The sequence below is a fragment of the Urocampus carinirostris genome, chromosome 5 (genome assembly GCF_059441175.1).
Source record: "Urocampus carinirostris isolate Australia breed hairy pipefish chromosome 5, RoL_Ucar_1.0, whole genome shotgun sequence".
NCBI classification, from domain to species: domain Eukaryota; kingdom Metazoa; phylum Chordata; class Actinopteri; order Syngnathiformes; family Syngnathidae; genus Urocampus; species Urocampus carinirostris.
This window is the reverse complement of record NC_142353.1, coordinates 12,038,627-12,066,565: the sequence shown is the minus strand read 5'-3', so window position 1 is coordinate 12,066,565 and position 27,939 is coordinate 12,038,627. Positions and strand designations below refer to the sequence as shown.

At 37.3% G+C, this 27,939-nt stretch overlaps 2 protein-coding genes and 1 pseudogene across 2 annotated transcripts; all 3 read right to left on the bottom strand.

Annotated features, from left to right (window-relative positions):
• Window positions 1–8,096, bottom strand: LOC148365444 (uncharacterized). The gene is made up of 2 exons (XM_088335034.1): window positions 7,029–8,096; window positions 1–903 (listed from the first exon to the last, which is right to left on the bottom strand). The coding sequence occupies exon 1, from the start codon at window positions 7,962–7,964 to the stop codon at window positions 7,032–7,034; it is 933 nt and encodes a 310-aa protein (XP_088191160.1). The 5' UTR covers window positions 7,965–8,096; the 3' UTR covers window positions 1–903; window positions 7,029–7,031.
• Window positions 8,097–11,673: 3,577 nt separating this feature from the next.
• Window positions 11,674–26,097, bottom strand: ckap2l (cytoskeleton associated protein 2-like). The gene is made up of 9 exons (XM_088335033.1): window positions 25,923–26,097; window positions 24,405–24,462; window positions 24,268–24,328; window positions 22,527–23,431; window positions 21,753–21,939; window positions 19,212–19,370; window positions 19,087–19,144; window positions 16,162–16,327; window positions 11,674–12,861 (listed from the first exon to the last, which is right to left on the bottom strand). Exons 1-9 carry the CDS (start codon window positions 25,960–25,962, stop codon window positions 12,573–12,575), a joined length of 1,923 nt encoding a protein of 640 aa, XP_088191159.1. The 5' UTR covers window positions 25,963–26,097; the 3' UTR covers window positions 11,674–12,572.
• LOC148365443 (U2 spliceosomal RNA) lies at window positions 19,770–19,940 on the bottom strand (annotated as a pseudogene).
• Window positions 26,098–27,939: the final 1,842 nt, after the last annotated feature.

The following is a 27,939-nucleotide window of genomic DNA, read 5'->3' as shown; positions in this document are numbered from 1 at the left end:
TAAAAACAACCAATGTGTACAAGAACAGTTTTTTCTTGGCTTGAACGACCCTCACTGACACCTCCAACCGCAACCAAACATACCCACAACTCCACCACATCACACTCCAACAACATGTTGGAAAATAAGAAAAAAAAATTGTGCAGGGCAATACTATTGTGCAGGGTCACAGCTCTGTCTTCTCAAGTGGGATTTCTTCCTACCCTCCCAAGCAGCATCCTTGTCTCTGGTACCATGAGTAAACTACAGCACTAGACCACTAGGGGCAAGTCAAGTCAAGTCACATTTATTTATATAGCCCTTAATCACAAAAATGTCTCTAAGGACTGCACAGGATTACAATTACAAAATTGCACAATTACCTGATCCTAAACCCGCATGCGGTCAGGAACAACTCAAAAACCTCAGTGTGAGGAAAAAAGAAACCTTGAGAAAGGACCTCACATGTGGTAATCCCCCTTCCGGGATTGACCAGGGTGAATTACAATTAGCATTACTGTACACAGAATAGAAAACATTAGGAAAAAGCATGACACCAACGACGCCCCCAGCCGGTAAACTAGTCCAGAAAGTCTATGACGGCCACGACGCAGCTTCCCATCTCGGCCAGCTGGTAAATGCAGGGGGTTGACATGCTTCAGGTCAGACGCTGGTCAGCTGACTCATCTCAAATCGTCCTTCTCCTAATTATCAGCCAGGCAGGCAGTCGGAAAAAGACAGGACAATACAGAATATGAGGTGGGCATCAATCATAAGCTTTGGAATAGAAGTGTGTCTTAAGCCTAGATTTAAAAACTTCCGTTGAGGTTGCAGATCTTATCCCCGGAGGCAGGGCGTTCCATAACACCGGGGCCCGGATGGAGAACGCTCTCGAGCCTGCAAACTTCTTGGCTCTCGGAGTCACTAGGGATACAGAAAGACGTAGGAAAAAGCATTCTTTTTATCTCATTAATACACGGTTTTTACTCATGGTACTGGAGACGAATGCTAGACACTAACATTCGTCTTTGGTACTGTAAACATCACTGCAGTGGTTCTCAACTGGTCTGACTTGAGGATCCATCATTCCACCCTGATGCGACCCAAATCAAGAAAAAAAATCCACTTTGCAATTCTATTGAATTAAAGGATTGTGCAATTGAAAGCAGACGTAGTAGAATATAATCACTTTTCTCCAAAAAACAAAACAACACATATAAGCCTTCATCGCATATATGCGAACCTCTAAAAAGTGCTTTAATAAAGCAGCATGTTAAAAGAAGTTTGTACCCAAAATATTTAAGAATCGTGTGCCTAAACAACAATAATTACTTAATTGTGTAGATGATAAAGAGGAATATGTTGGTTAAAAAAAAGCTTGAAATATAAAACTTTAGACCATTCAAAGTACATTCTAGCAATGCTTCAAAGGAAAATGCAATCATTTGTTTTTTCGAATTGATCGTTGTCACTGTTTCCCACTTTTCCTTCCTCTTATCACTTACTTTTTTGGGATCCATTTTTATGGACGGAAAAAATACATTAAATAAAATAAATCACAATAAAACGAGATATGTTACCCTGGAAGAGATCGAGCACGGCTTTAGCGCCATCTACTATCTTTTTAGCATTTTAAAAAGGCAAAGGCTCGCCACCCACTGAAAACAGGTCCGGGACCCACGTTTGGCCTCCGACCTGCCATTTGGGAAACACTGTTCTAGTAGTTAGGATTTAACATTCTCACCGCCTTGATTTGGGTTCGATTCCCACTGCATCCTATGTTAAGGTTTTGATTTTTGAGACATTTGTTTCACAGCTCTGCTAATGTAAAAGACGTGAAGCTCAACTTAAAATGTAATTTTCAGGTTAAGTTTACAAAGCTTAGTGGTCCTGTCGTGATTTGTGTGTGAGCCCCCTCTAGCGGCGAAGTCCCAGAAATTCACCGCAGTAATGCGGCTCAATTGTAATAAACTACTATTGATGTCATTCTGATTCTGGTGAAAGTACATCACTTTGCAAATCTGTTGGAAAAGCTCAAGCATGTCAGCTGAGAAATAATCGCAGATCAGGAACATTGGCAAGTCATGTTTATTTGTATAGCCCTTAATCACAAAGAGTCCCAAAGGGCTGCACAGACCACAGATTATTGCAACCTACAGACTATTATGACACCATCCCCTGATCTAAAACCTGCATGAGGGCAAGGAAACACTCAAAAACCTCAACATGAGGAAAATGAAGAAACCTTGAGAAGGGACCACACATGAGGTAATCCCTCTTCCAGGATGGCCAGGCTGCAATGGATGTTGCATTAAAAACATTAAAATAAAATATAAAATAACTAAAGTACAATACAAAATAAAATAAAAAGGATGACCATGTTGCAATGGATTAAAAAACAATGCACATATATTGTCAACATGAAATAAAGGTCATTCATAAGCTATAGAATAGAAGTCTGTTTTAGCCTAGATTTAAACAGTTCCACTGAGGTTGCAGATCGAATTGAGCTCCTTTTTTTTTTTTTTTAACTTTTTATTTCTCACACCAATTTTGACAGAGGTTTGATTCCTCCATCATACATCAACACAAAATATATACACTTGACACACTCATAAATAACAGAAGAAACAACAAAGAAGAAAAAAAAATACTATTAATAGAAAGGAAGAATAAATGTTCATACAATACATCCATACAAAAAGAAAAATATATATATATATATATAAATACATATATATAAAATAATAAATCAAAATATACACCCCAAAAAAAAAAAAAAAAAAAAAAAAAAAAAACAACGGACATAATAAATAGGGGGAGGTGTTTAGACATCAAGTAAAATTTGTGTGATAGGCTTCCATCTTTTCTCAAATTGGTCAAGTTTCAGTTGAAGTCTTGCAGTGATTTTTTCCATAATGTACATTTGCTTTAATTTGTCTCTCCATTGTTTTATGTCAGGAGGTTGTGGTTTCAGCCAGGACACTGTGATCATTTTCTTTGCTACCAGAAGCATTACCCTTAGTATATATTTCTGTTGACCAGATAGTAATTCTTCTGGCAAAATTCCTATTACGTAAGCCTTTGGGTCCAACCGCAACTCCCAGCCCGTGATTAATTTTATTTCTCTCTGGATACTTCTCCAAAAATTTAATATTACAGGGCAATTCCAGAAAATATGCGTAAAGTCGCCGACCCCCCCACAGTTACGCCAGCATAGATTTGAGGTATTTTTATATTTTGAAGTGATAGAGGGTGTATAGAAGAATCGCATTTTTACTTTCCATTCAAACTCCCTCCATGTCGGGCTGTTGGTTATTTTGTGTCCCTCTTTCAATGTTTTTTCCCATTCGTTGTCTTTTATCGCTACATTAGTTTCTTGTTCCCATTTTTCCTTAACTGCCATGTCCTCATTACTGAGATCCATTCTCAGGGCTTTATATAGTTTTGATATAACCCCCTTTATTGATTGTCCTTTTGTATACGATATTAATAATTCCTCTACCTTAGTTGGCTCCTTACATATTTTCCCCCATTCCTCGTGTTTCTGGAGGTAATGCCTTAGTTGCAAATATTTGTAAAAATCATTTCTGGGTAGGTCAAACTCTTGTTGGAGTTGTTCGAATAATTTCATTGCCTGTGCTTCCAATACTTGGGTAATCAACATCAGTCCTTTTTGGGCCCATTTTTGAAACCCTACCTCCATACCCCCAGGTTTAAAGTCTGGATTTTTCGCTATTTTGGTAGCCCTATTCACAGATCTTGATATTTTTAATTTTTTTTGTATAGTTGACCAAGTTTTAATAGTTCCCTTAATCCATTCATTCTGGATTTTTAATTTCTTCCACCTCGTGACTGATATGTATGGTAACGATTCCACCAGCATATTTGGACAAGATCGTTGCTCCATGTCCACCCATATCGCATCTTTGTCTGTTGTAATCCACAAGATGAGTGCTTTAATTTGAGCTGCCCAATAGTAATATTTAATATTGGGTAGGTCTAGGCCCCCCTTTTCTTTAGGAGCTAACAGGGTTTTGTATTTTATTCTAGGTTTCTTGTTTTGCCAAAGGAATTTTGCTATTAACTTATTTAACATTTTAAATGTGGATGCCGGGATCAGAATTGGAAGGGATTGAAACAGAAATAATAGTCTTGGTAATATGTTCATTCTGATTGTTTCTATCCTGCCGATAAGACTTAAGGGCAAAATTTCCCATTTTTCCAAATCTTTCCTTATTTCTTTTATCAACATTCCATAATTTGCATCAAACAGCTGTGTGGAATGTGGTGTAATGGTCACCCCCAAATATTTAAACCCTTTATTTGTCCATTTAAAATCAAACCTTTCAATCACATCTGTTGGACATTTTCCTGATATCATCATTGCTATTGATTTGCTCTCGTTATTTGAATACCCAGCTACTTCTCCATATATTTTAAGGCTCTCCAACAGTGGTGGTATTGATAACGAAGGTTCCTTCAGCATTACCAACAGGTCGTCTGCAAACAATGATATTTTATGTTCTGTTCCTCCTTCATCCAATATCCCCCTTATTTGCTCATTTTGTCTAATTGATTCTGCGAGTGGTTCTATGCTTATTGCAAACAAGAGTGGGCTTAAGCAATCCCCTTGCCGGACTCCTCTTTTGATTTCAAAGAAATCTGAACAGTGACCATTTACTCTAAGACGAGATTTCGGATTTTTATAGATAATTTTCACCCATTCAACAAATATTGGAGGGAAGCCAAAAGCTATAAGTGATTGATGTAAGAAGCTCCATTTCACCCTATCGAAAGCTTTTTGTGCATCCAAGCTCAGTAACATCGAGGGTTGGGTCTTAGATTTTGTGCTCGTAATTATGTTTAGTATCCTCCTAATATTGTTTGCACCCTGCCTTCCCGGAATAAACCCTGTTTGATCATTTCTAATTAATTTCGCAATAAATTTCTGCATTCTTTTTGCCAGTATGCTTGTAAGAATTTTTAGATCATTACAAAGTAAACTAACTGGTCTATAGCTTTCACACAATATTGGGTCTTTTCCTTCTTTGTGCAGGACTGTTATGATGGCTTCCGACCATGATTTGGGGGGATCTCCTTTTGTTAAATACTTTCTGCAGTACTGGTGTTAATTCTTCCTTAAAGCTTTTGTAGAACACCCCCGGGAATCCATCCGTTCCTGGTGATTTATTTATTTTTAAGTTATTTATTGTATCTTGTATTTCCTGTTTTGTAATGGGGCGAATAATTTCTAATGTATCCCCCCCTGTTAGTGTTGGTAAATGTAGTTTTCCTAAAAAGTTTTGTGCCGTGTAGTTATCTAAGTCATTTTCTGAGTCCTTGTATAATTCTTTATAATAATCTGCAAATGCTTCTGCTATACCTTTGGGTTTTACTAAACATTGTTTAGAGATAGGATGTTTTATTTGTGATATAATTCTATCTGTTTGGGCCTTTTTAAGTTGGAAGGCTAGCAGTCGACTGGCTCTATTGCCCATTTCATAGTATCTCTGGTTCACAAAGCGCAGAGCCCCTTCTGCTTTATTAGTCAAAAGTTCATCTAATTTGCTTCTGGTTGTTTTTAATACCTGTAATCTGGATTCATTTGGTGTTTTTTTATGTTCTTCTTCTAGTTCCTTAATCTTATCCTCCAATTCCTTCTGATTCTTTAAGCGTATTCGTTTCAGCCGGGACGATATTTCTATTAATTTCCCCCTTATTACAGCTTTCCCTCCTTCCCATAATATTGTTGGAGAAACCTCATTGTTGTCATTGATTTGGAAATATTCTTTTATACACCGTTTTATTTCCTGTACTACGTTTTTATCTGAGAGGAGAGATACATTCATCCTCCAATACCTAAAATGGGGTTCATTGTCTAAACTTAATTTCAAAGTAATTGGAGAATGGTCACTTATAGTAATATTCTCTATACCACACTCTACTACTGTATGCATATGTTGTCTTGAAATGTAAAAGTAATCAATTCTCGAGTAGCTGCCATGCGGGTTTGAATAGAAAGTATAGTCTTTAGTTTGGGGATTCTTCTCTCTCCATGGATCTATCAATCCCAATTCTTTAGTTATGTTATTTAACATCCTCGACGTCTTTGTATTTGTTCCATGTACTGAAGGATACTTGTCCACTTTGCAATTCTGTACAGTGTTAAAGTCACCTCCTATAAGTAACATTCCCTTCGCACAGTTGGTTATCACTTTAGCTAATACTTGAAAAAAAGTCCCCTTTTCCTCAACTGGTGCATAAACATTCATTATTGATATTTCCCAACCGGCCATTGACCCTATAATCATTATATATCGCCCCAGATTGTCCTTCACTTCTTTTTCGACTTTAAACGCCACCCCTTTTCCAAGTAAAATTGCTACTCCCCTCCTTTTACCATAGGATGCGTAGAACACCTGGTTCACCCATTCTCTTTTTAGCTTCTTATGTTCAATCTCGGTCAAATGTGTCTCTTGTAATAATGCTATTGAGCTCTGCAATGTCTTGAGTTGATTCAATATCTTTTTTCTCTTGATGGGGTGGTTTAGCCCATGTACATTATATGAAACAATATTTAGATTGCTCATGTTTTGTATTGAGTCTCACTGATTTTTGAAGCATACAGAAACACTACATTAATTACTAACACCTCCATTGACAAAACAAACCAAATTACTAACAAACATATTGACAAGCACACATAATTTCCCACCAAAAAGAAAAAAAACACACCCAAAAAACAAAAACCCATGTCTTCCAAGAGTCCAATTGGAGAGTTGTGGCTACCCTCCTGGAAATATGCACTCAGTGCGTGAACAACTTTTGTACCGTCGTCCATAGTTATAACTAACTAAATATTTTAAAGTAGCTCTATGCCAATATATGTACATACATTGTTTTAATTTAAAGATAACAATTTTACTTGGTATTTTACTTACTTCTAACTTATTGAATTTATAATAGAAAGGGCATATATGGTCCTTACTCTTTCTCCCCAAATCCGAATATGGCTTCGTTTTGCTCCATAGGAGCTTGTAAGTCACCTTCTATGATGGGGGTGTTCCCTTGTCTTCCTCTCGATTCCGGTCACTGTGGTCCAAATGTTCTTTGACAACATCTTTTGCAGTGTCTCCGTGTTGTCCTCTTCCACTTCGATCCCCATTTCTTTTAGCAATGTTGCTGCCTCCATCAGTGTAGAGAATGTCCTTATTCCTGAGTCCAAAAACATCTTCAGCTGGGCGGGATATGGTGATTGTGCCTTTACGTTCTTTTCCTTTAACTTTTTGATAACGTCCCTTACTTGTTTCCTCTTTTTTTTGGATTTCTGTGGTGTAATCTTGGTTGAAGTAAACGGTCTTGCCTTCGTACGTTGTCTTCTGCTTCCATGCTTCTTTCATTACGGATTCTTTCACTATGTAGTCGGTGAAACGTACGATAATTGCCCGTGGCAGTGCTTTACCTTGAAACTTGTTCCCCAGTGAGCGGTGTGCCCTCTCAATGCGCACATCCATATGTTCGGTTGTCGGAATGTTTGATTTAATAAAGTTTGTTATGAAGCCGATTGTGTCTTTTCTCTCGGCACCCTCGGGAATCCCATGTATCCTAATGTTGTTCCGTCGTGATCTCGACTCCAAGTCCTCACACTTTGTTGCTAGTTTGGTGGTTTGTTGGAGCAAGGAGACTGTTAATTGCTCTAGTTTTGACGTTCGCTCTTCCGTGTTAGCATGTAGCTCCTCCATGCTTTCCACCCTCCGCTCCAGCAACACAGTGCGCTCCAGAAGTTCTTCGATGCTCTTTTCCAGTCTTGTCATCGTAATCTTGCTGTCCCTTGCTGCTTCAGTGTGTTCTTGCCGTAATTTACGGATTTCGTGGAGGATGGCCGAGTCACGTCCCTCGTCGACCGATGCCATTCCTTCTGCTCCCTCGATCTTTTTCTCCTTAGCGCCCTTTTCCTCGACAAGTTTCCCCTTCTTGACCATGTTTTGTTGAATAATTTGTCTTTAATATGAGTCACAATTTATACCTTTTCTGTCTTTCTCCAAGTAAGTATTACATTACTCTTTAGTGATTTTTGTCAGAGCTACTTTCCTTGCTGCCGTCTACCTCATTGCGCCACCGGCGAATTGAGCTCCTTTTAAGACGGTGTATTTTTCAGGGATGAAATTGGGTCTGGGCATACAAATGTGTGGAAGGTGGGAAGGGAATACCGTATTTGTGTATGACGCGGACCCCTAATTTTTCATTGGATATCGATCAAAGTAAGCAGCAAGTCTTGGAAGAGAAACAATGCTGAATGCATGCAGCCATGATTGAAATCATTTGTGAACCCAATACCATCATAAAATATACAATATATTTATTTCATGTCCTTATAAGTCTGATTGATTGTCACATACCGACGCTGCCTGTCTTACAAACGAGTTAGGTTCCAAACGATTGTTCCTAAGTTGAATTTGTTTGTAAGTTTCTTCCGTGCTATATTTTCAATCTTTAAGGTTTATATAAATACTTTTAAGGCTTATATAAGTAACCTGTAGTGTTTTGTACTAAAAAATAAACATTTAATAAAACGATATCCTCAATAAAGATGAATAAAGTGAGGTGTAACTTACTTTTGGGAGATGCGCTTCAAAAGGTCCTCCTCTGTGGTAAAAAGTTGCAGAAAAAAAAAAGCGTTTCGACCATTTTCTCAATCGCATCTAGCCTTCTTTTCACTTTTGTTTCAAAAGACACCGCTAGCCTCTTCTTTACACCTTACACCGACCATAATGGATGCACGAGATAGCACTACAGTACTGTCCTGTACTCGGAAAAAGATGCACGCAATACAAAATGTAACTAACAGCAATGTCCGGATATTTTTCGACGTCCCGAAAAAATGTTCGTATCTACGGTTTTACGTAAGTCGAATGGTCGAAAGTAGGGGAGCGTCTGTACACCAAAAAAGTTTCCCTCAATGTGCTTTTTGACTTGATATATTTCACGCTCCCCGCGACCCTAATAAGGATAAGCGGTACAGCTGATGATGATGATGATAATTCATGCTGACTTTCTGTTTTTCCATTCTCTAACGTTGCTCTCTGGTATCAGAATTTTAAAAAGTGTGATAATCAGGGTTGGGTAGGGTTACTTTAACTTGATTACTTTCAATTACTTTTGGATTACTCCAATACCAAATGTGCTAATAAAAGACAAAATATACTAAATATGAATAAAATGATGACTCACAACACATGGTAAGCTTTCTCTCCTGGCTTTGATCTCTTTGATCTCCGGCAAAACTAACATAAAATGCGATAGAAACAAAATGAAAATAAATCCAAACAGCTTGCCAACATCATTTTTGCCGTTCCATATGTTCCGTTCCTCCCCAAGCCTGCGAAATTTAGTAATTTTATTCATATTTAGTTTCTTATTGGTATTGGAGTAATCCAAAAGTAATTGAAAGTAATCAAGTTAAAGTAACCCTACCCAACCCTGGTGATAATGAGATCAAATCGAGTGCGCGTTACACAGGAGTGAATACCGCACTCCTGCTCGAGCGGATTACAGCGATTTTAATTTAAACACACCACCTGAGACACCCGATTCCTCTGGTAACTCAAAACATTTTTCTCCTCAGATCTATACAATTCACATAGGTCAACCGTTTTTTTTTTGTTTTTTTTTTACTTCAAAATGATACATTTTGCCCAAAGGTGAGCAATTTTCATGCCTGATTATTTAATGCTTCCTGGTGGTAAATAATCAAAAAAGAACAATATTCATTTAAATAATAAGTAAAAATACATGAACGGTCATATAAGTGTGCATATTATAGTTGTAGGCCTCGCTGCCATATTTTATCATGCTTTTTTTAATTTTCGATGATGTGACTTATCATAATCGAGTTTTGGATTATTCCCCTTTCTTCAAAATTGAAGACAACGTTGAAGCTTGTTTTTTGTGGTGGGATTGGAATGTGATATCGTGTGTGGGAGCGACGGGTCTGATAGGTTTCTCGGACGTCCAAGAAGACACAGAATACGGATGTCCAGCTTGACCTTGACCTGTGAAGACAGTATGCTCATCGGAGCAACATTTGTCGGCGTGAGCAATAACGAGAGTCTTTTGGTCAACAGCCTAACCTAACAGACGACACTGGAGATTACTTTTGCTCAGGTTGAGGTCATTTGAAAAGTGATGGAAGTGGGGGCTGGGCACAGATATTCACTTGGTCTCGTTGGGCTTTTGTAGCTCACTCTTGGTGCACGTTCAATCCCGCTTTAAGAAAATGCTACATCATCTCAGGTTTTACACACTATATTGTGGTCAGAGTGTAAGGAGAAAGGATCTGAATAGAAACAACAAATGACTGTTATAATGATGTCAGATATGTGATCAATGTTCCCTTTAAGCTGCGTGTGTGTGCGCAATTGCGCACTGCACAGAGCTTTTCTGCGCGCAAGAAAATCTAGCCAGCTCACAAAAATGAGGGCTCAAAATTGCTAATTAAGAAGCGAATTAAGTCAAAGGTATGGTGCATGAAGGTAAAAACACACGGGTTCCCCTGATGCTGTGTTCTAAATGCGGTATTTTGAAGTCAATGTCAAAGTAGAATGAAGTTGACTAAAGTCAGTAGTTTTTCGAGAACCGGCTCACTAAAAAGAACCAGCTCTTTCGGGTCGCAAACGGCACTTCAGGTTGTTTTTGCTTCTTTAATCCCAACATGACCAAATATTATGTAAAATTATGCAAAAAATGGCTTAAAGGGGGGCAAAAAAAAAAAAGAGAAAAAAAATACCAAAATGAAAAAGTAGTGAAAAGCTGAGAAAAAAAGAACAGGAAAATTTCAGAAAAAGACAGAAAAAAAGAAATAAAGGGAAAATGAACTAGAGAACAATAAAGCAAGAAAAAAGTAACAGCTAGGAAAAAATAAACACCGTAAGATTTTTTTAAAGGAATTTCTAAAAAGTAGAAAAAACAGGGAAAAAGAAAAAGTTTGTGTTGCATTTAAATAATTTGATTATATCAAGTCAATCTTGTTGCCAAAATTGTACTTCCACTAAAAAATGTGATTAAATACAGTTCTGTATCGTGCAACCGACTAAATAAGCCCCCCAAAATGTTAGCATTATGCGACAAAAGATACCAGGAAAAAAAAATGAAAATCTTGTGAAAGAATTGTAAAAACAAATGACGTTTGTAGGCCCTGCAACCTTTGCAATCGTACATTAGTCAATTCATTCAAAAGTGAAAAATAATTTTGCATTGCCGGAAACTCAGCAAAATGTAACTGGATGTCAAGTTTTGGACATGTTTGATATTTCTTTAGTTGCCACACTTGAGATTGCTGTTGCTCACTGTTGTTTCAAGCGTTGCTCACCGACTTTTTGTGAACGCTCAGACCCGAGGAACATTAGAGGGAACATTGTATGTGATATATGATTAGAATATTGATTAAAGAAGCTATTTTGGGGCAAGGTCTCTTATGAGGCTTTGGCTTTAACCTGTCATCTTTTTTTTCAGGTGATCTGTTCATTCTGTGATTTGATGTTTGTTCCAATGTAACTGAAAAGAAAATAATAAATGAGGAATACACAATGCAGTGACATTTGGTGGTCAAATACGATGGAGTTAGTGTGAAAATTAGATCACATTATGGTAAGTCTGTAGTCAAAAAAGATTTTTTGGTGTAATTGTGTGAAAATCATGTTTATTTTTTACATGTATGTCTCTAGCATGTTGTCACATTTAAAAAAAATATCAAATACAAATACTGTAATATCAAACAAGAAACAAATATCTGTTCCAGGATAAGACTGTCACACACTTACAAAATATAAAAACTGTACAATGGAATACATGAAAAATTCTTAAAGTAAATCTCACTTTTTTCCGTTAACAGAGAAATTAACTTACTGGTGTTTTATTGAAGGAAATAACGTTTCCAGTACGATATAAAAACCCCGGTTGGCTGCCTGGTTCTCATTGGTCCCTGCCAGGGTCTCAAACTTGTATTAAAAAATGTATACATATATTTTGTCCTCTCACTCACTTTTGGTTAATGGGTTGATTGGTTAATGAGTGTTTTTGTTGGCTAAGCAGATGAGGGAGGCGGGGGGTGTTATCTGCTGCAGCAGCATATTGAGCCTAGGAACGGTTCAAGAGAGATTGAAATACCGACAACAAAAGGAACATTTCAATAAAAGATTGACGCAGTAAAATGATCCATATTTGGACTCATTTGAATGATATTAACGTCATCAAAACTATGGGCATTTTATATCACTGACAAGAATTGAAATCTGTCCTTCACAGCTTAGCACTTTGTGTTCCTAAATGCTAATGTTCAGTAGAGACTTATGATAAACCACTGGACACCCCCCACCCCCCTCCCTAGACAATACACCAACCGGCGTCTCACAAAAGCCTATGGAAAACACTGAGGGGGCTGAACTATTTGAACTTAAACTAGCCTGGAGTGCTTTTGAGAAACGTAAAAAAAATTCCTCAGTAGTGATAAGTCCAACGAACAATCCGATTCGAATTGCAAACAATCGTAAAACTCTGGAAACTCGTCAAGGACTCTCAACAGGCCTGTTGATTTAAGACTGCACATCCTGCTCGCTCACTACCCGGAGACTCATCTTATCATTGAGCGCTTCGTTCTCCCTGTAGACGTAGACTTTGTCGCTTTGGACTTGCTCCTCCTCCTCCTCTTGGTTAGCCATGAGTTGTGCGAAAGAGGCCACGCATTGGTCTTGCTCCTGCAAATACTTCGGGTACTGTTGTGCCGCGCTCTCGATGCGCACCGAACGCCGCACCGGCGTGAAAAAGCGCACCTCCTGCCCGTCCAGGATGCGAGGCGGTTCCGAAGGTTGGGTGGGCGGGGCGCTGCGGGAAAGAAGGCAGGGTCCTAATAAAGGGATCGTACACCTTGCTCATGGCAGAATTAGAGCACTTTTTAAAGGACTTTCGTGGGCAATTTCCCAATTTTGCCAGTGCCTTCAAAGAGATTCAGCGCTGATCAAAAGAATTCTTTTTTTGGTTGACTTTAATAAGTAGAATGAACTTGCCATCTTGCTGCCTGTACATATGCTGTGCTATTTTGAGCTATTACCATCTATGATCTTCAACTTTTTTATGTCAATGAGCTGCTACAAACTGACATGAATTCTGCAGTTCTGCTTCAGCAGTGCACACCCAGCTTGGCTCCGTCACATTTGTTTACAAGCAAGGGGAAGGGCTCCATAGGTGTCGGGTAATAATGAATTTCAATACGGAGGGGGAAAAAAAAAAGTACTGTATCTACAAAAAGCAGAATGATGAGCAAAATTTGGACTCATTTTTTTTAAATTGATGGCTCTAAAGCAGAGACTGCTGATCTGTGTCTAAAATGGTTGAAATAAAATTGTAAATTGTTTTTTATTTTAATTTTAAAATCATTTATTCAAAGCACTGAAGAGTTGTTATTTTTATGTATATTCTATTGTTCTGCATTTTTCGTAGATTCTGTGTTCTTGTTAAGTGTAAAAAGCTCAGATTGTTTAATATTTTACATTTTTTGTAGATCTATAAATATTGTAATTCATATTCCAAGTGTCTTTCAGCAATACAGTCTCTCACTTTGAATTTACTGTGATCAAAAGAAACACCTAAATTCTTTGACATTGATACAAAAATGATCTGAACGCAAAATCCTTTACACAAACAAAGAGCTTTGTAATTTGTCACAAAGGCAAAGCACAAAAATATGAAAGCAAGGGATCCGTAAACCCTTAAAAAAGACAAAAGTTTATTTTTGTATTCCATAGCCTACTTTATTTTTGTTGTTGCACTGACAGCTAAATGTTTTACTTTATATTAGTTGTGTTGTGTGTTTTTCAGGGACTCTGTCCTGAGCAAAAGTAATCTCCAGTGTCGTCTTTCAGGGACCTGAAAGTTGTTTAGTAGAAACAACTGCATTTGATTTAAGTAGGCTAAAAGTTTGCTAGATATTGCCATGGTAATATTGAAAATAATGCACATTTTAAAAATTAATTACTAATTATTTTGATGCATAATGTTTTATTATTATTGATCATATATTAAAGAAAAAAAAAAACCCTGAAGAACCGTTTGCAGTGAACCGAGCCTTAAGAGCCGGTTTCCTCTTGGCTGCGACAGTAGGGGGCAGTAACGCTTCACATAACAACTTGATAATGAGGACGGAGCACCACCATTGGTGTCACTTTTACGCACACTTCTTTTATTTTTCTTCATTTATCACATGGTCTATTGAGTCAGACTGCCAGGAACCATAGCACTTCATCCAAAATTCAAACATTTTTCTGACATTTTTTTTTTTTTTTTTTAGAATTTTTTAAGGATTTCAAGCACTCGTACAAACCCTGAAAATAGGGCATGAAACATTTCCACTTATCTGTTATACGGACGCACCAATTGTTATTCTCCATAAAATGAGACAAAGTGCAGTTTCGGCCACCCAAAAAATTAGGTTGCGATGACGTTATCTCGAAAGTGATGAGGCAAGTTGTTAAAAGCTGGCTTTTATTCAGGGTCGAGTTTGTGCATGACACAGCTTTTTTTTAAACATTTTGCACACCAGATGGAAATGGAGGTCAAAACAGTTAGCCTTGCAAAGCTTTTAACGACAGGACAATTTATCAAAAGTTTACTCTACGTTTTTGGTTGCCATTTGCCCGAGCCTTGGCTAATGTTTACATGCTAAAGCTACAGAGTAAATTTACTAGAGTTGAGTAGTTTTAATTTGTATACGCGTTCTTTGTGTGTGACATTAAGTCTATTTGCCCCTGATGTCCATTGGCTGGGACTATGCCATCTGCAGCAAGGGATGAATGTAATATTAATTGAGCAAAAATGCGAGTGAGACTTGTTTGTTGCTTCATAAGTTCCCTCCCACTACTGTTTTCTTGTCATTATCTGGTCATTAAAGGCTTGAATGCCCAAAAATATGTCCTTAAAAAAGATGGATGGAGAAAGAGAAAAGGGAGAGAAAGAAAGTAAGAAAGAGAGGAAGACAGGAGGGGAGTAAGACAGCGAGAAAGATAAAGAGAGAAGAGGGGCAAAAAAATGAGTGAGAGGAAAAAGAAAGCTACTTTTTTGTCACTGATTAAGAAAAAGGTGAGAGAGGAAGAGAGGAAGGAGAACAGAGGGATAGAGAAAGAAAGGGGAAAAGGACCAGGAGAGAGAACAGGATAGAGGGAGAGAGACTGTTCCTGTTCCAAGCTGTTTTTCATCATAACTTCACTGAAAATAGAATTAACTAGCTTGTGGTATTTTCATGTCAGATCCCTCTATTTTTTCTTTCCTTGCATCTCTTTGTTGTCCGATCAGATTTTTTTTAAGCACTATAATGCTTTTTTGGTTAATTAAATTAAATCCTTAAATTTGCATCTAGTTATACGATAATCAAATTTTCTCATTTTATTTTGGACCTACCTAATCAAGTCAGTGCAAAGTTTCAATTTCTGGTGGGATATGTATTTGTGTATCAGTTTTCGGCCAAAAGTTTTCCATTTAAATATTTTTTAATACCCTGCTCTCAGAATTCCCCTAGAGAATATCGTAAATCTGCGGCAGTTGCAAGTTTTACTTATTCAGGGTTCCTGCATCTTTTTTTATGGCCAAATTCAAGCACTTTTTAAGGACTTTCAAAGCCAATTTTTCCTGTACCATTAAAGAACAAATCCAGTACCGATCAAACAAACAAACAAAAACGAAAAAAAACGAGTCTTAGTTTTAAATCTTAACTCTAACCAGAACCTAAATTCGGAACCCTCAAATCAGTTAAAAACCCTAATTTACAGCCCAACTAACTCTTATTCTCATCCTTAAACCTAATCCTACCTGTAACCTAGCCACAACCCTGCTTCAAACCGTAAGGTATTTTGGAACCCTACGTTCAATTTAGAGCCCTTATATGGAGCTCAAACTCTAGTTCCTAAACTACACCTAACTCTAGCAGTAACACGAGCCCCAACCACTTCAGACCATAAATTCAGTTAAAAAAACCTAATAAGGAGTCAAAACTTTAGTTTCTCATTCTAGCCTAAATCCTTTTTGGAACCATAAAATAAGTCTCAATCCCTTATTTAAAGACCTAACTTAAGAAACATGGCAAGAATTTCAAGCATCTACAAATGCTTTTAATTGGTATCTCAATGGACTCACCCAGGAGTGTCTGTGATCTTGTACTTGACGGTGGAGGAGGGTCCCGTTTCCCCGGAGATGAGGACACGGAAGGGGGGTGTCACCGTTGGGTCCTCTTCCTTGCAACCTTCTGGCACTTCGACTTTAGTTGGAGTGCCGTCTGCTTGGGACTCGTCTTCCTTGCGGGCTGCGCAAGAGACAAAACTGAGCATTTTTCTTTACTTCTCTAGGGAGGAATGAGGACGATATGCAGCAAAATGGGGATTCAAGGTTTGTACAAATGTTTTCATGGCCAAATTTAAGAACTTTTAAAGCACCTTCTAGGCTTTTCAGGTTTTTCCTAGTACCTTCAAAGGAAAAAAAATCCAGTGCCAATCAAAAGAAGATTTTTTTTTTTTTAATTGACTTTGATGACTTAAATAGAAGTCACTATCTTGCACATCTTTTTTGTGTCAGTGGGCTGCTATAAACTGACATGAATTTTGCCACTCTGCTTCAACAATGCTCGGGCATCTTGGCTACATCACACTTGTTTACAAGCACGGAAAGGGCTATATAGGTGTTTGGTAGTAATTGCATTAAATACGGATGACAACAAAAAGAAAGAAAGTACTGGATGTGTAAGGACTGAAGAGTAAATATTTTCAATTTATATTTAATTGTTTTGCATATTCAGGGACTTTGTGTTGTTGTTCGACTTTTAATCTGTTCAGTGTGTAAAAAGCTAAAATTGTTTTGTATTTTGCATTTTTTTGGTAGATCTATGAATATTTCACATTTTTTATATTTTATTTGTTTTTCAGGTATCCCATAAACATGAAATTACTAAATAATTTTCTGCATAATGCTATATTATTATTAGTTATCCATCCATCCATCATCTGCACTGCTTATCCTCAGAGGGGTCACAGGGAGTGCTGGAGCCCATCCTTCGGGGAGGGGGCAGGGGACACCCTCAACTGGTTGCCAGCCAGGCACAGGGCAGACAGAGAACGACAACTTACTCGCTCATTCCCAGCCTAGGGACAATTTGGAGCTGACATGCATGTTTTTAGAAATGTGGGAGGAAACCGGAGTGCCCGGAGGAAATCCACACAGGCACGAGGAGAACATGCAAACTCCACACGGGTAGGCTGGGGTATCTGGACTTGAACCCTGGACCTCCGCGCCATGGGGCTGAGCGCTAATTTTATAATTCATGTAAAAGACACACACACAAAAAAAATCGCCCAAGCCATTTAGGAGTTGAAAGAGCCAGCTCTTCTCCGTGAGCTGTGCCAAAAGATTCATTTTCTAAATAGAGCTGTCCTCTAGGGTGTGACCAGTAGGAGGCGGTGACATTTCAGATGACAAAGCCATAATGACAAGCCACCAGAGCAGGGGTTTCTGTGTCATTTTCACACACTTATAAAAAAAATATGTATAGATATTTTAATAAATGGTCTTTAGTGTCGGACTGCAATGGCAACAATTTCAAGCACTTCATCCAAAATTTAAACATTTTCCTAACCTTGAAAATCCAAAATTAAAATTCAAGAATTTTCTATGATTCCAAGCACCGGTAGGAACCCTGGAGCTTGTGAAGTGTTGAGAAAAGCAAATATAATACCATATTTCATTTACTTTTAAACAAATTCAAACAAATGTTACAGGAGCTTTGTAAAATTGGATCAGGGAAAGGTAGCACTAATAACCATGATGAAGATATTACATGTGGTGAACAATGGTAAGTGAAAAACCATTTTAAGTGAAAAACCATTTTTTATGACATTAAAGGAATATGTCAACAATAAAGGCCTTACAGGTGAGAACCAGAAAAGTTTTGAGTTCATATTCGGCCGGTATGAACCATACATGATTCAATTGTTTGTTTGTTTGTACATGATTCAAATTGAATCGTTTCTTCCGGCGCCGTCACGAATGGCAGCCACTCCAGCAGCTCCCGTGTTATTTTCGATTTTTCGATTGTTCTCAGCTCAGGGATGCTGCTAGAAATGTGAATTTCCCTTCGGGGATGAATAAAGTATCTATCTATCTATCTATCTATATTTCTGATTCTTGTCAATGTTAACGAAAAAAAACAGTACCATGCAACTTATTGTTTGTCCAACGAAATATTTAAAATAAAAAATAGTGAAAATAGACATGAACGATATATTGATATAAAATTTAGAAGAATTTCAATACAAAAATGGTTAGCTTGTCTAGAATTCTTGTTCTTTTCTGTTACCAGCTGTCATGCATAAAAGCTGCCAATGCTAACATATCTGCTTGTCAATAATGCTAAGCAGATTCTAGCAGCTAATGTTAAAGCATTTAGCTTGCGTCACGGATGCAGCCAGTAGCTTTAGTGACTAGCTTTAGCAGTTAGTGGAAATTATTTGGTACAATGGGTACAAGCCATACAATTATAGTGGTGAAAAAAATGAAAAAAAAAAATATATATATTCTGCTGATTTTCTTCCATTCAATAAGATTACAAAATTCCCAATTTAAGTTAAAACCTGTTCGGAGAGCATAGTTGGCAAAAAAATATTTCAATTAAGGCATGGAAAGACAGTTGTCTAAAACGTGTCAATAAGGCATGATTACAAACTGAAATAAAATAAAAATCTAAATTGTAATGTTTTTTTTTTTTTAAATTGTAATATTTTGGGAAATGAGACAGATCTCTGACACCTTACAAGGCCTGGCCAAAAGATTAATTCATTTGCTTAATTTGTCATTTAAAAAGTCGACCATTTATAAATTTGCTAAATCAGGGCAATCAAAGGTAGGAATTTAAAGCTTTAATTTGAATTACTCAACATTAGTAACAATAGTCACTAACAAGCAATGAGTAACAATTTATTGAATGTTTTTTTTCCTTTGTGCCCAGGATTTTGAATGAAGGAAATTATTTATTTTGCGTTCTTGAAATTTCGACGATTTCTGCATCTCACCTACCTTGAATGTCCTTCTTTTTGAGGATATCAAACACCACCTTGCGTAGCTCGTCTACAGGCTTGAACGAATGGAGACAAATTTTAGAATTGAAATGTAACTGGAAAGAGCAGACACATGGTTCTCACCTCCAACACGACTCGAACTGCCTCCTCAAACATGGGCAGAACATCCATGTCGCCCTCTTGCGCCATGATGTGGGCTTTACATATCCAGAATTTGGCAAACCTTTGGGACACCGGCGGCAATCGAGCTAGGACTCCTTTCACTTGGGACGCTGGGCCTCCCTGGCAGGGTGCAGAAGCAAGTTAGGACGTTCTGTCCTCAAAATGTGAATAGAATGGACAAAAATGGCAGGGTTGCACTTTCCTTGAAAGGATAAATATCAGTATATTTTTGGGGTGTCGACCCCATGCTTTAACTCGCAAAATGCAACTGTATGTTAGGGCAGGATTTTATATCTCTTACTAAGTCATTTGTATTTGATCTAGTTTATCTTCTGCAAGAATGTACACAATTGGGGGGGGTTAGATTTTGTAAGGTTTATTGTTCTATATTATTTATCAATTGTCCATTATCCGTTATCGGTCAAATCATAATACGCTACAAAGCCAAGGGGCCAAGACACTTGCTCTCAGCCAAGAGGCTGAGTCAAGGTCCTAGCCACAGGGCCAAGCAGCGATCAGTGTGAATGCACCGTTCCCGGAGGTACTGCAATACCGGGCCGATGCGTGGAGTGGACAGAGCAAGCTCTAATTCCATCTCCCGATTGCAAAAATGAGCCGGCACATGCCGTAATTTTCAAAAATTTTTTTTTGGTTTGAACAAATTTATTGACACTAAAAACAGAAAACAATCATGACAATCTCAACAGCAATTAAGCACATTCACAATATTATATTCCAATATTACGTTTTTAACAGCAAACACAAAGTGAGGTTTGAACAAACCTTCTCGAAAATCAAACATATTCACAATTTCATTATATAACATCTTTGTTAGTGTCAATAGATCCGTCCAGGCCAAAGTCGATTGTCCTCGGTCTGAACAAATCCACTGACACCAACAGCAGCAAAACACAGCCATCAAGCATAGTCACAATTTTTTTATATTTGACAATATGGGGTTTAGGGGTTTTAAGGGTTATTTAGCTTGTTCATAAATCATTATCCATTATCCGTTATCGGTCAGTTCATAATACGCTACAAAGCCTAGGAGCCGGGACACTTACTCTCAGCCAAAAGGCCAAGCTAAGGTCCTAGCCCTAAAGCCTTGCCGCGATCATTGCGAATGCACCGTTCCCGGAGGTACTGCAATACCGGGCCGTTGCGTGGAGTGGACAGAGCAATATGACGCAGGCAATAATCTGATTGGAAACAGATTATTGCCAGTAATCAGATGATGTAAGGCTATGTAAATGCGCAAAGAAATCCTATTAAGTCCACGGTCCGACTAAGTTTTTTAGTTGCAGTGGTTGGGTTAGACCCTTTATTTTACAATTGCTCGTGCAATTACTCGAGTAATTCGACTACTTGTGCACACAGGCAATTTTCGTCATGCTGGATATCTTTATAGCCCAGTGCAATGTGGTACTTGTAGTGCAGAGACAAATAATACAAACAAAAGTCCATCTTATTATCTTAAAAATAATAATACTGTACGTAATGGTTGATTTATCTGAAACATTAATATTTTATTTTCTTCCCCCGAAGGCTAAAATTGTCACAGTTGTATCCATCCCTATATATTTTGTTAATCTATGCTTTTAGAATAGTCTCTATTGTCATTGATAAAAACGTTGTAAACATTTATTGCAATGAGATTAGACATTTCACCCCAGGATAATCAAGATAAGATGAATAGATTTCGGCTTAAACTTTTTTATTCCAACCTTATTTATTGTTTTATGCTTACTTTTTTATTTAGTTGTTATTGATTTTTCCATTTGGGTTTTATTTGTTGAATGTATGCACACAAGTAATTTCATCTGTGCTGTATGTTGCGAATATACCACATTATAAAGTGACAATGAGAATAATATAGGAGTAATAAAGACCTAAAAGAGAAAATGAAATTTAAAAAAAGTCACGATAAATAAGCAAACATATTAATAAGGCAGTGCGTTGAGAATGGCCTAAATTGAAGGTGCAATTTTATTTCATAATAATGTTGCAATTGAAAATATGGCATCGTAACAATACAGAAAGGAAAACGTAGTGCAATAGTAACAAAATTCATAAATAAGTCCATAAATAAGACATGAATACGCATTTTTCAATACAAGTGGCAAGATGGATTTTTCCCAGTCTTGCGCACGCTTGTTTAGGGAGGTGATGGGCCTAGGGGAAAAAGCCACGTTTCTGCCCATCTTGTCTACAATTAATAAGAAGCAATGGAGCTCACTTTTGGAAACGTGCGTGGTACACGTTTTTTTTTTTTGGGGGGAGATGAATGAAAAAAATCCCTTATTTAATGTCAAAAATTAAATGTGGGGATGACTGTGCTTCCTCGTCCTTATAATCGTAACACTCACAAACGTACACGGGATTACACATTTGTCTCAAAGCATGTGAACGATGCATTTGGATCGCTCCAGAAACCCAATATTCCCTTTCCAATCAGATTATTGGCTGCATGTGAACTTGGTGAATAAAGAGATCTGCACGTACCTCAGTGAGCAGCTTAATACAGTCCGAGAGCGACCTGTCCACATCGCGGACAAACAAGCGAGCGTCATCTTCCGCCTTCAGTTTCTTCTCTACGGATGAGGGGGCGCATCTTCCGGCAGGCTTCAATTGCATGGGAGGGCGTTTGTAGGAAATTCCCTTTGATTCCCGCCATTCCTGCAATTTTTTCCTAAAAACATCGTAGCATTTATTTATGCGTTTTGATCATATGCGTGTATATTACACATAAGAACTTCTTACTGTATAATAATAAGTAGTTATTTGAAGGTTTTCTCTGGGGCAGGGGTCGGCAACCTATGGCCTGCGTGCCATCAGTGGCACACGAGGGGTTAACCAGCGAGCGTACGGCCAAATAGTAATGATTTTTTTTAGCGCAATTACCTGAAATTTAGACATCTTCAGTTGCGCGCCATGTTATGTAAAGGATTTACGTTGGACTTTACGTGGGTTTTTCAGTGTGAGTTTGCCCGGCGCCTCGCAGAGAGAGAGAGACCCAGCCAACGAAAAACATTTGGCGATAAATGAACGAATCATGGCGGCTCCTCGGGCGAAAAGATCGCGCTCCCCCCAGCCAGCGTGGACAGACGAATGAGGCTTTGTGCCAAAAATGGCCGTGCTTTTAAGCACTTTTCAATCCTTGAAAACACAATACATTTAAGGATTTTAAGACCTGTACAAACCCTGAAAGTCATATCCCTGGGGTCAATTGCATGTGCCGTTTAATTCCTACATGGAATCAATTAAATCTTTACTTACATTCTCTCAGCTTGCTCAGCAGACATTTTCTTCCCAGCAGTTTGAGACTTGGTGGGCTTCTTCTCCAACCTGGGCTGTCCGACATTTGTGGCGACGGTACAAAGTGCCCTCTGCTTTGCACCTGTTTCTCTTGGGGCGGGGTCAGCAGATTTTGGTTTGGCCACAGCGGGTTTCCTGCTATTGATGGCTGTTTGAGATGTGCGCACTCCTGCTGCAGTTTTTTTTGTTATCAATGTGCGTTTTGGCGCCTGAATTGCCACTTTTTCGGTTTGCCGGGGAGGAGCTCGAGCTCGTGGCAAGGGCACAGTCGTTGATTTGGCTTTATCTTTGAAAGCTGGTTGTTTACCGGGCAAGGATTTAAGCTCTCGAGCAAGAGTGGGCTTCTGGTGAAGTGGGATTTTCTTGGCTGGGGCCTTGGAGGACGGGACGGCAAACCTCGGGGGAACGACTGTAGAATGCGTCGTTGGGGAAAGTTTAGTGACCCTCGGTGTGATCATTGCCGGTATGAGCCCTGTCCTGGTTTTGACGATGGGGCCGAGACTCAGTCTGGCTGTGTAGGTCTTGGTAGTGGGCTTTAAAGGCTGCCGAAAAGTACAGCCTGATTTTTTCGGCGCTGAAAAGTTTGAAGATGCTTTGCCAATAGGTGGCGCCTTGATGTTTGACATTTTTTGGGGGAAACTGGTTGTTTTTACTGCAGAAACATTATATGTTACAGAATACATTGGCTTTTTCCCGAGTGTCGGCGGTGCCGGTTTATTGCATTCAGTTTGTCTGTGCCCTTTGTTCTCAAAGATAAATGTTTTTCTGGTGGGTTTTCTGTTGCCCAGTGTAGCCAAAGGTGGGACTTTTTGGGCTTCATGACAGAATCCAGTGATAGGAGCGACATTTTCTTTGCCCCTGTGGTGCTGCAAGACAAAAAAGAGAAGAGCCTTTTTTTCCCAGAACTGTTACAATACAAACAAAAAAATTGTTTCTCAAGTGACAGCACAGAAATAGAATATTTTGAAGGGGATGAAAATACAAATATTTAAATGATAATTAGATGTCAAAGTACATTGACTTATATTTCTATAATTTACTTATTCTCGCACAATGTCACTCCTAATGTCATTGCAATATTGTTGATGCACATTCAAAACGGGGAAGTCTACAACCGCAACTAACCACTATTGTCATATTTGCAACCATTTATGTCTGAAATACATGTTTATCCTGGAGTGCACGATCAAATCTCGTTGTAAACAATGTACAATAGGTTATAATCAATAAGAAGAAAATGATATTCCATCTCAAAATAAAATGTTATTAAATAAGCTTACTGGCTTTAATTTTAATTTAATATAATAGATTTTAAAATGGTTCTGTCGATTTTAAATCAGGTAATTCGTTGTTGAAAACAAAGAAAGTATCCTGTACGTGGCAAGGACAAAATATTAATATCCTGCTTATAAGTTCACATTAGCTGGTCAAAGTATTCTGTATTACTTTGAACAAAATTATTATTGATCCAGCAAAAAGTATTATCTTTTAAATTTGACAATATTGAATAATTTTCAAAACTGAACTTGGGAACAATTGAGATAATGTATTGGCATGTATTGGCATGGTCCAAATCTAAAAAACAAAAAAAAATACAAAACAACAACAACAACATGAAAAGTGAATGCTAACAAAGAAAAAAACATTGTGTTTTTAACAAAAACATGACTTTGCAGATGGGAATAGTAGAAAAATCACAAACCTGTACTGAAGACTGTCGTGTTGACTCTGACTTTTTCCTTGCATGATCATTGACATTTTGCCTATGGAGAAAAATAAAATTAATTGTTCAAGAGAAGTGAGAGCAAATGCATAAGAATTGTAAAAAAAAGTTTTTACTTGGAGTTCTTTTGCCCTCGATTCGTCAAGTATTCCATTAACTTCTCCTTGCGCTGTTCTGCAAAAACAGAACAAAAAGATTTTTCTTAAATGCGCTTGAAACCAACACGACTTGTGCTACGAATCTTAAATGTCACTAAGGTAATACATGAATAAGTTTTCTCTTTGTAAATTGCTGGTCGAATTATCTTATTTCTAATACAGTGACCATTATTGCTGCTGGAGTCACAACCCAGAAAATCATCAGCTTCCCTCAACATTATTGCGGACTCCTCTCACCCTGGCCACAACCTCCATGACCTGCTCCTTTCTTGCAGATCTTACATGTCTCTAAAAGCAAGGACTCAAAGGCTTGGAGACCGTTTCATTCCCAGAGCCATCACCACCCTAAACAAGCACAAACAATTGTGATTTCCCCCCCCCCTCTTATACATTTGAATTTTATCTTATTCTTATCTTTGCGCAATATTTCTGCTAATGTATTTTCTCTTTTTTTCTGATGCATGGCAAACTTGCTAGTCTACAAGCACTACCATAAAACAGGGTTCTCCAATGATTTTTCCATTTAAATTTAAGACTTTTAAAGCCCTTTTCAAGACCACATCTAAATGAAATTTAAAAACAATCTCGCACCAATTTTGGCAATCTGTCAGTATAACTAAGAATAAATGCATAGGACCGGGAGAAGTAACAGTTACCCATTCCAAAGTTACAGTACTCAGGCGGCGACAGCGGGTTAGAATGCTCCAACGCAATGTGGCATTTTAGAATACGCATAAATCTGGATTTTCCGACTGGAACATTGCATTTATAGGTCTAAGATCAATAAAGTCAGAGAAAACTTAAAAATAATGTTATGACACAACATACCATTCTTTTGTAACGTTTACTTATACGGTTATTATCTCCATCATGCAGATAAGACAGGGAAGAAAATAAGACATTTGAGAGTTATATGTAAGACTTAAAAACACAATTTTAAAACATTTTGAAGGCCTTGATTTGCAATTATCAAATTTAAGACTTTTTAAGTTTTCAGGACCCCACAGGAACCCTGTATACGTATTGCTAATCTATACAAGTATTCTTTAAATATATATTTTTATGTTCTTTTATTTTATGACATGTTTATCCTTGCGTGCCACGTCGAATCTCGTTGTAAACAATGTACACTACGTTGTATTCAAAGACAAACAATTCTGATTCTAAAATAAACAATCATTTAAATAAACATGCACGCTCACCATTACTAGTTAACTTGAGAAAATAATGCATTCAAACTTGGAAAACTAACACAAGGGTTTGTTTGTTAGTTAAAAAAATAATGTTTGTTATGCTGTGGGTATTTTTTTCTTATTCGAGGCCTCAAAGAGAAAAAAAATTAATGGTTTTGCGTTGGTATTGATAACATTATGTTTATATTGCCGTAATAAGTACATACATTTTTTCTATTCGTCTTATCTGAATTGGCATTAGCTTTTAAGCTAATCATTGATGTCAATGTCATGTAACACGCACCTCTTCTGCTCTTCACAGGGACTGGGTCCTCTTCCTCCATTTCACTGTAATTATCAATATTCTAACCTCTTGTTTTTTAAATAAAATGAAACGCTTTTCTTTCCAACAGTTAAATTGAACGGACAACACGCTTGGCGTCCGTTTACTTTTTCGTTCAAGCTTCCTTTTTTTTTTTTTTTTTTTTTTTTTTTTTGAAAGAACCCGGTCGTTTGTTTTGCTCTGCTGTGATTGGACACTATTTGAATCAACGTTTGCGCATGCGCAAATGCAATATCAGAAGCGCACGTATATATTTGTTTTGACAACCGTTATAGATTTACAAATAAAACTACTGATAAAATTTGTACAGCTGTAATACCTAGGGTGTGTTTGTGCCATCAATTATATTATTTTTGAATGAATATTAATAAGAAGAAGAATACGTAAGAAGAGCGACTTAATGTTTATATGGGGTGGGGTAAAGACACAATAAAATACAATAACATAAAAAAGACACAAGAGAAATACAATACTATAAAAAAAAATCCAACAAAAACTATTTCTAAAATATATACAGTGAAACTACTGTCTGCATTGCATGACAGTAGATAGTGCTAAAAGCCACTAAAAGATGCCGACCTGGAAACAGAAATTGACCCTTGCAAACAATAGTTAAAAATACAGCACATTTTGGTCATATTTTCCAATTAAATTGACGCGTTTTTATATGTATATATATTTTAATTTCAATAGCAAATTCTCACTAATTCAACCCATGACAAGATCCAGTTTATTAGTAAATATGAAATTGTATTTCATGAAAGCTTTTTTCCTACATGCAAAATAAGGGACTTTTGACTCAACAGCAATATTTTGACCCTCTGTTATTTTTATCTTATTTATCTTATTTATTAATTATTATATTTTTACTTTATCTGCTGGTAAACAGAAATCATGTCACGCCGTTAAGTGACAGTACTGCTCCTTCACATTCTGCGAACCGCCTAAGAAAAAAACGAAGAAGAAAGAAAATCCACGACGAAGACGAAGTAGTATAGACGTGCAAAGATAGATTCAATGCGGTGCTGGTTTTTGTGTTGCACGCGATCAAAACACTGTTTTAATCTATGTGTTGCATTTGTATTGATTTTAGCACCCAAAAATATGCTTTGATAATTGGACCAAATGACTTGCAAAATGTGATTCAACAATAGGGATGAAGTTTTACTCAATGTTAAATATTGTTTGTGTAGATAAGCATCAATAGCATTGTATTGCCTTTGGAATAACTTTATACATAGTCTGCATTAAACAATTAAGGTTGTCTGATATTTTTGTCAGGGCAGCACAAAAACACAATCAACAAAAAATGTATTTAAAAAAACAATTCCACTCTTCTCATTCTTACAATGTAACCATGCAGTAGCCTACATAATTATGAGCCTAAAGTAAGCTTTTACACGACTTTATCAGAAAATTAGAATATAACGAAAAAGTTTTTTCCTTATAATGTCATTTAAAAAACAAAATTGTAATACGATCTGAATTCATTACAAATGCACTGAAATATTGCAAGCCTTTTATTACTTTAAACCATGTGTTGTCCTCATTTTAAGGACCAATTGTATATTTTTTTTACAACTTACATACAAATGTGAAACCAAACGTTTTATTTTCTACTGCTGGGACCAACCTAGAAAAGGTTATGCCATTTTAAGTAAAATAGAATATCATGGAGGATTTTCTTCTGGGATTTTAACAGCAGAGTGGCAGGTCATTTTGACCCAAAAACAACAGAAGGGTTAATAATACTGATTAAAGACTACTAGTATACATATTTTGAGATTGGATTCGAGAATTTGCCATAATCAGAAATATTACTATTACTAATGCTAATACATTTTATTTCAAAGTACTTTTCATGGCTGTTGTACAGAGAATATAAAATATAAATAAAACAAGAATTATTTCACGTAACCACTGGAGTCATAGGGCCACCATTTCCTGTAGTATGTCTTGGGCATGTGAAATACTATTA

What these genes read in the sequence shown, in the direction of transcription:
- ckap2l (XM_088335033.1), bottom strand. Translation starts at nt 25,962, where the DNA reads ATGGAGGAAGAGGACCCAGTCCCTGTGAAGAGCAGAAGAG. An exon ending in CCCTGTGAAGAGCAGAAGAG is followed by an intron (nt 24,463 to 25,922) that starts GTGCGTGTTACA and finishes CTGTTTTTGCAG; the next exon opens with AACAGCGCAAGGAGAAGTTA. An exon ending in CAGTTCGAGTCGTGTTGGAG is followed by an intron (nt 19,145 to 19,211) that starts GTGAGAACCATG and finishes CATTCGTTCAAG; the next exon opens with CCTGTAGACGAGCTACGCAA.
- LOC148365444 (XM_088335034.1), bottom strand. Translation starts at nt 7,964, where the DNA reads ATGGTCAAGAAGGGGAAACTTGTCGAGGAAAAGGGCGCTAAGGAGAAA.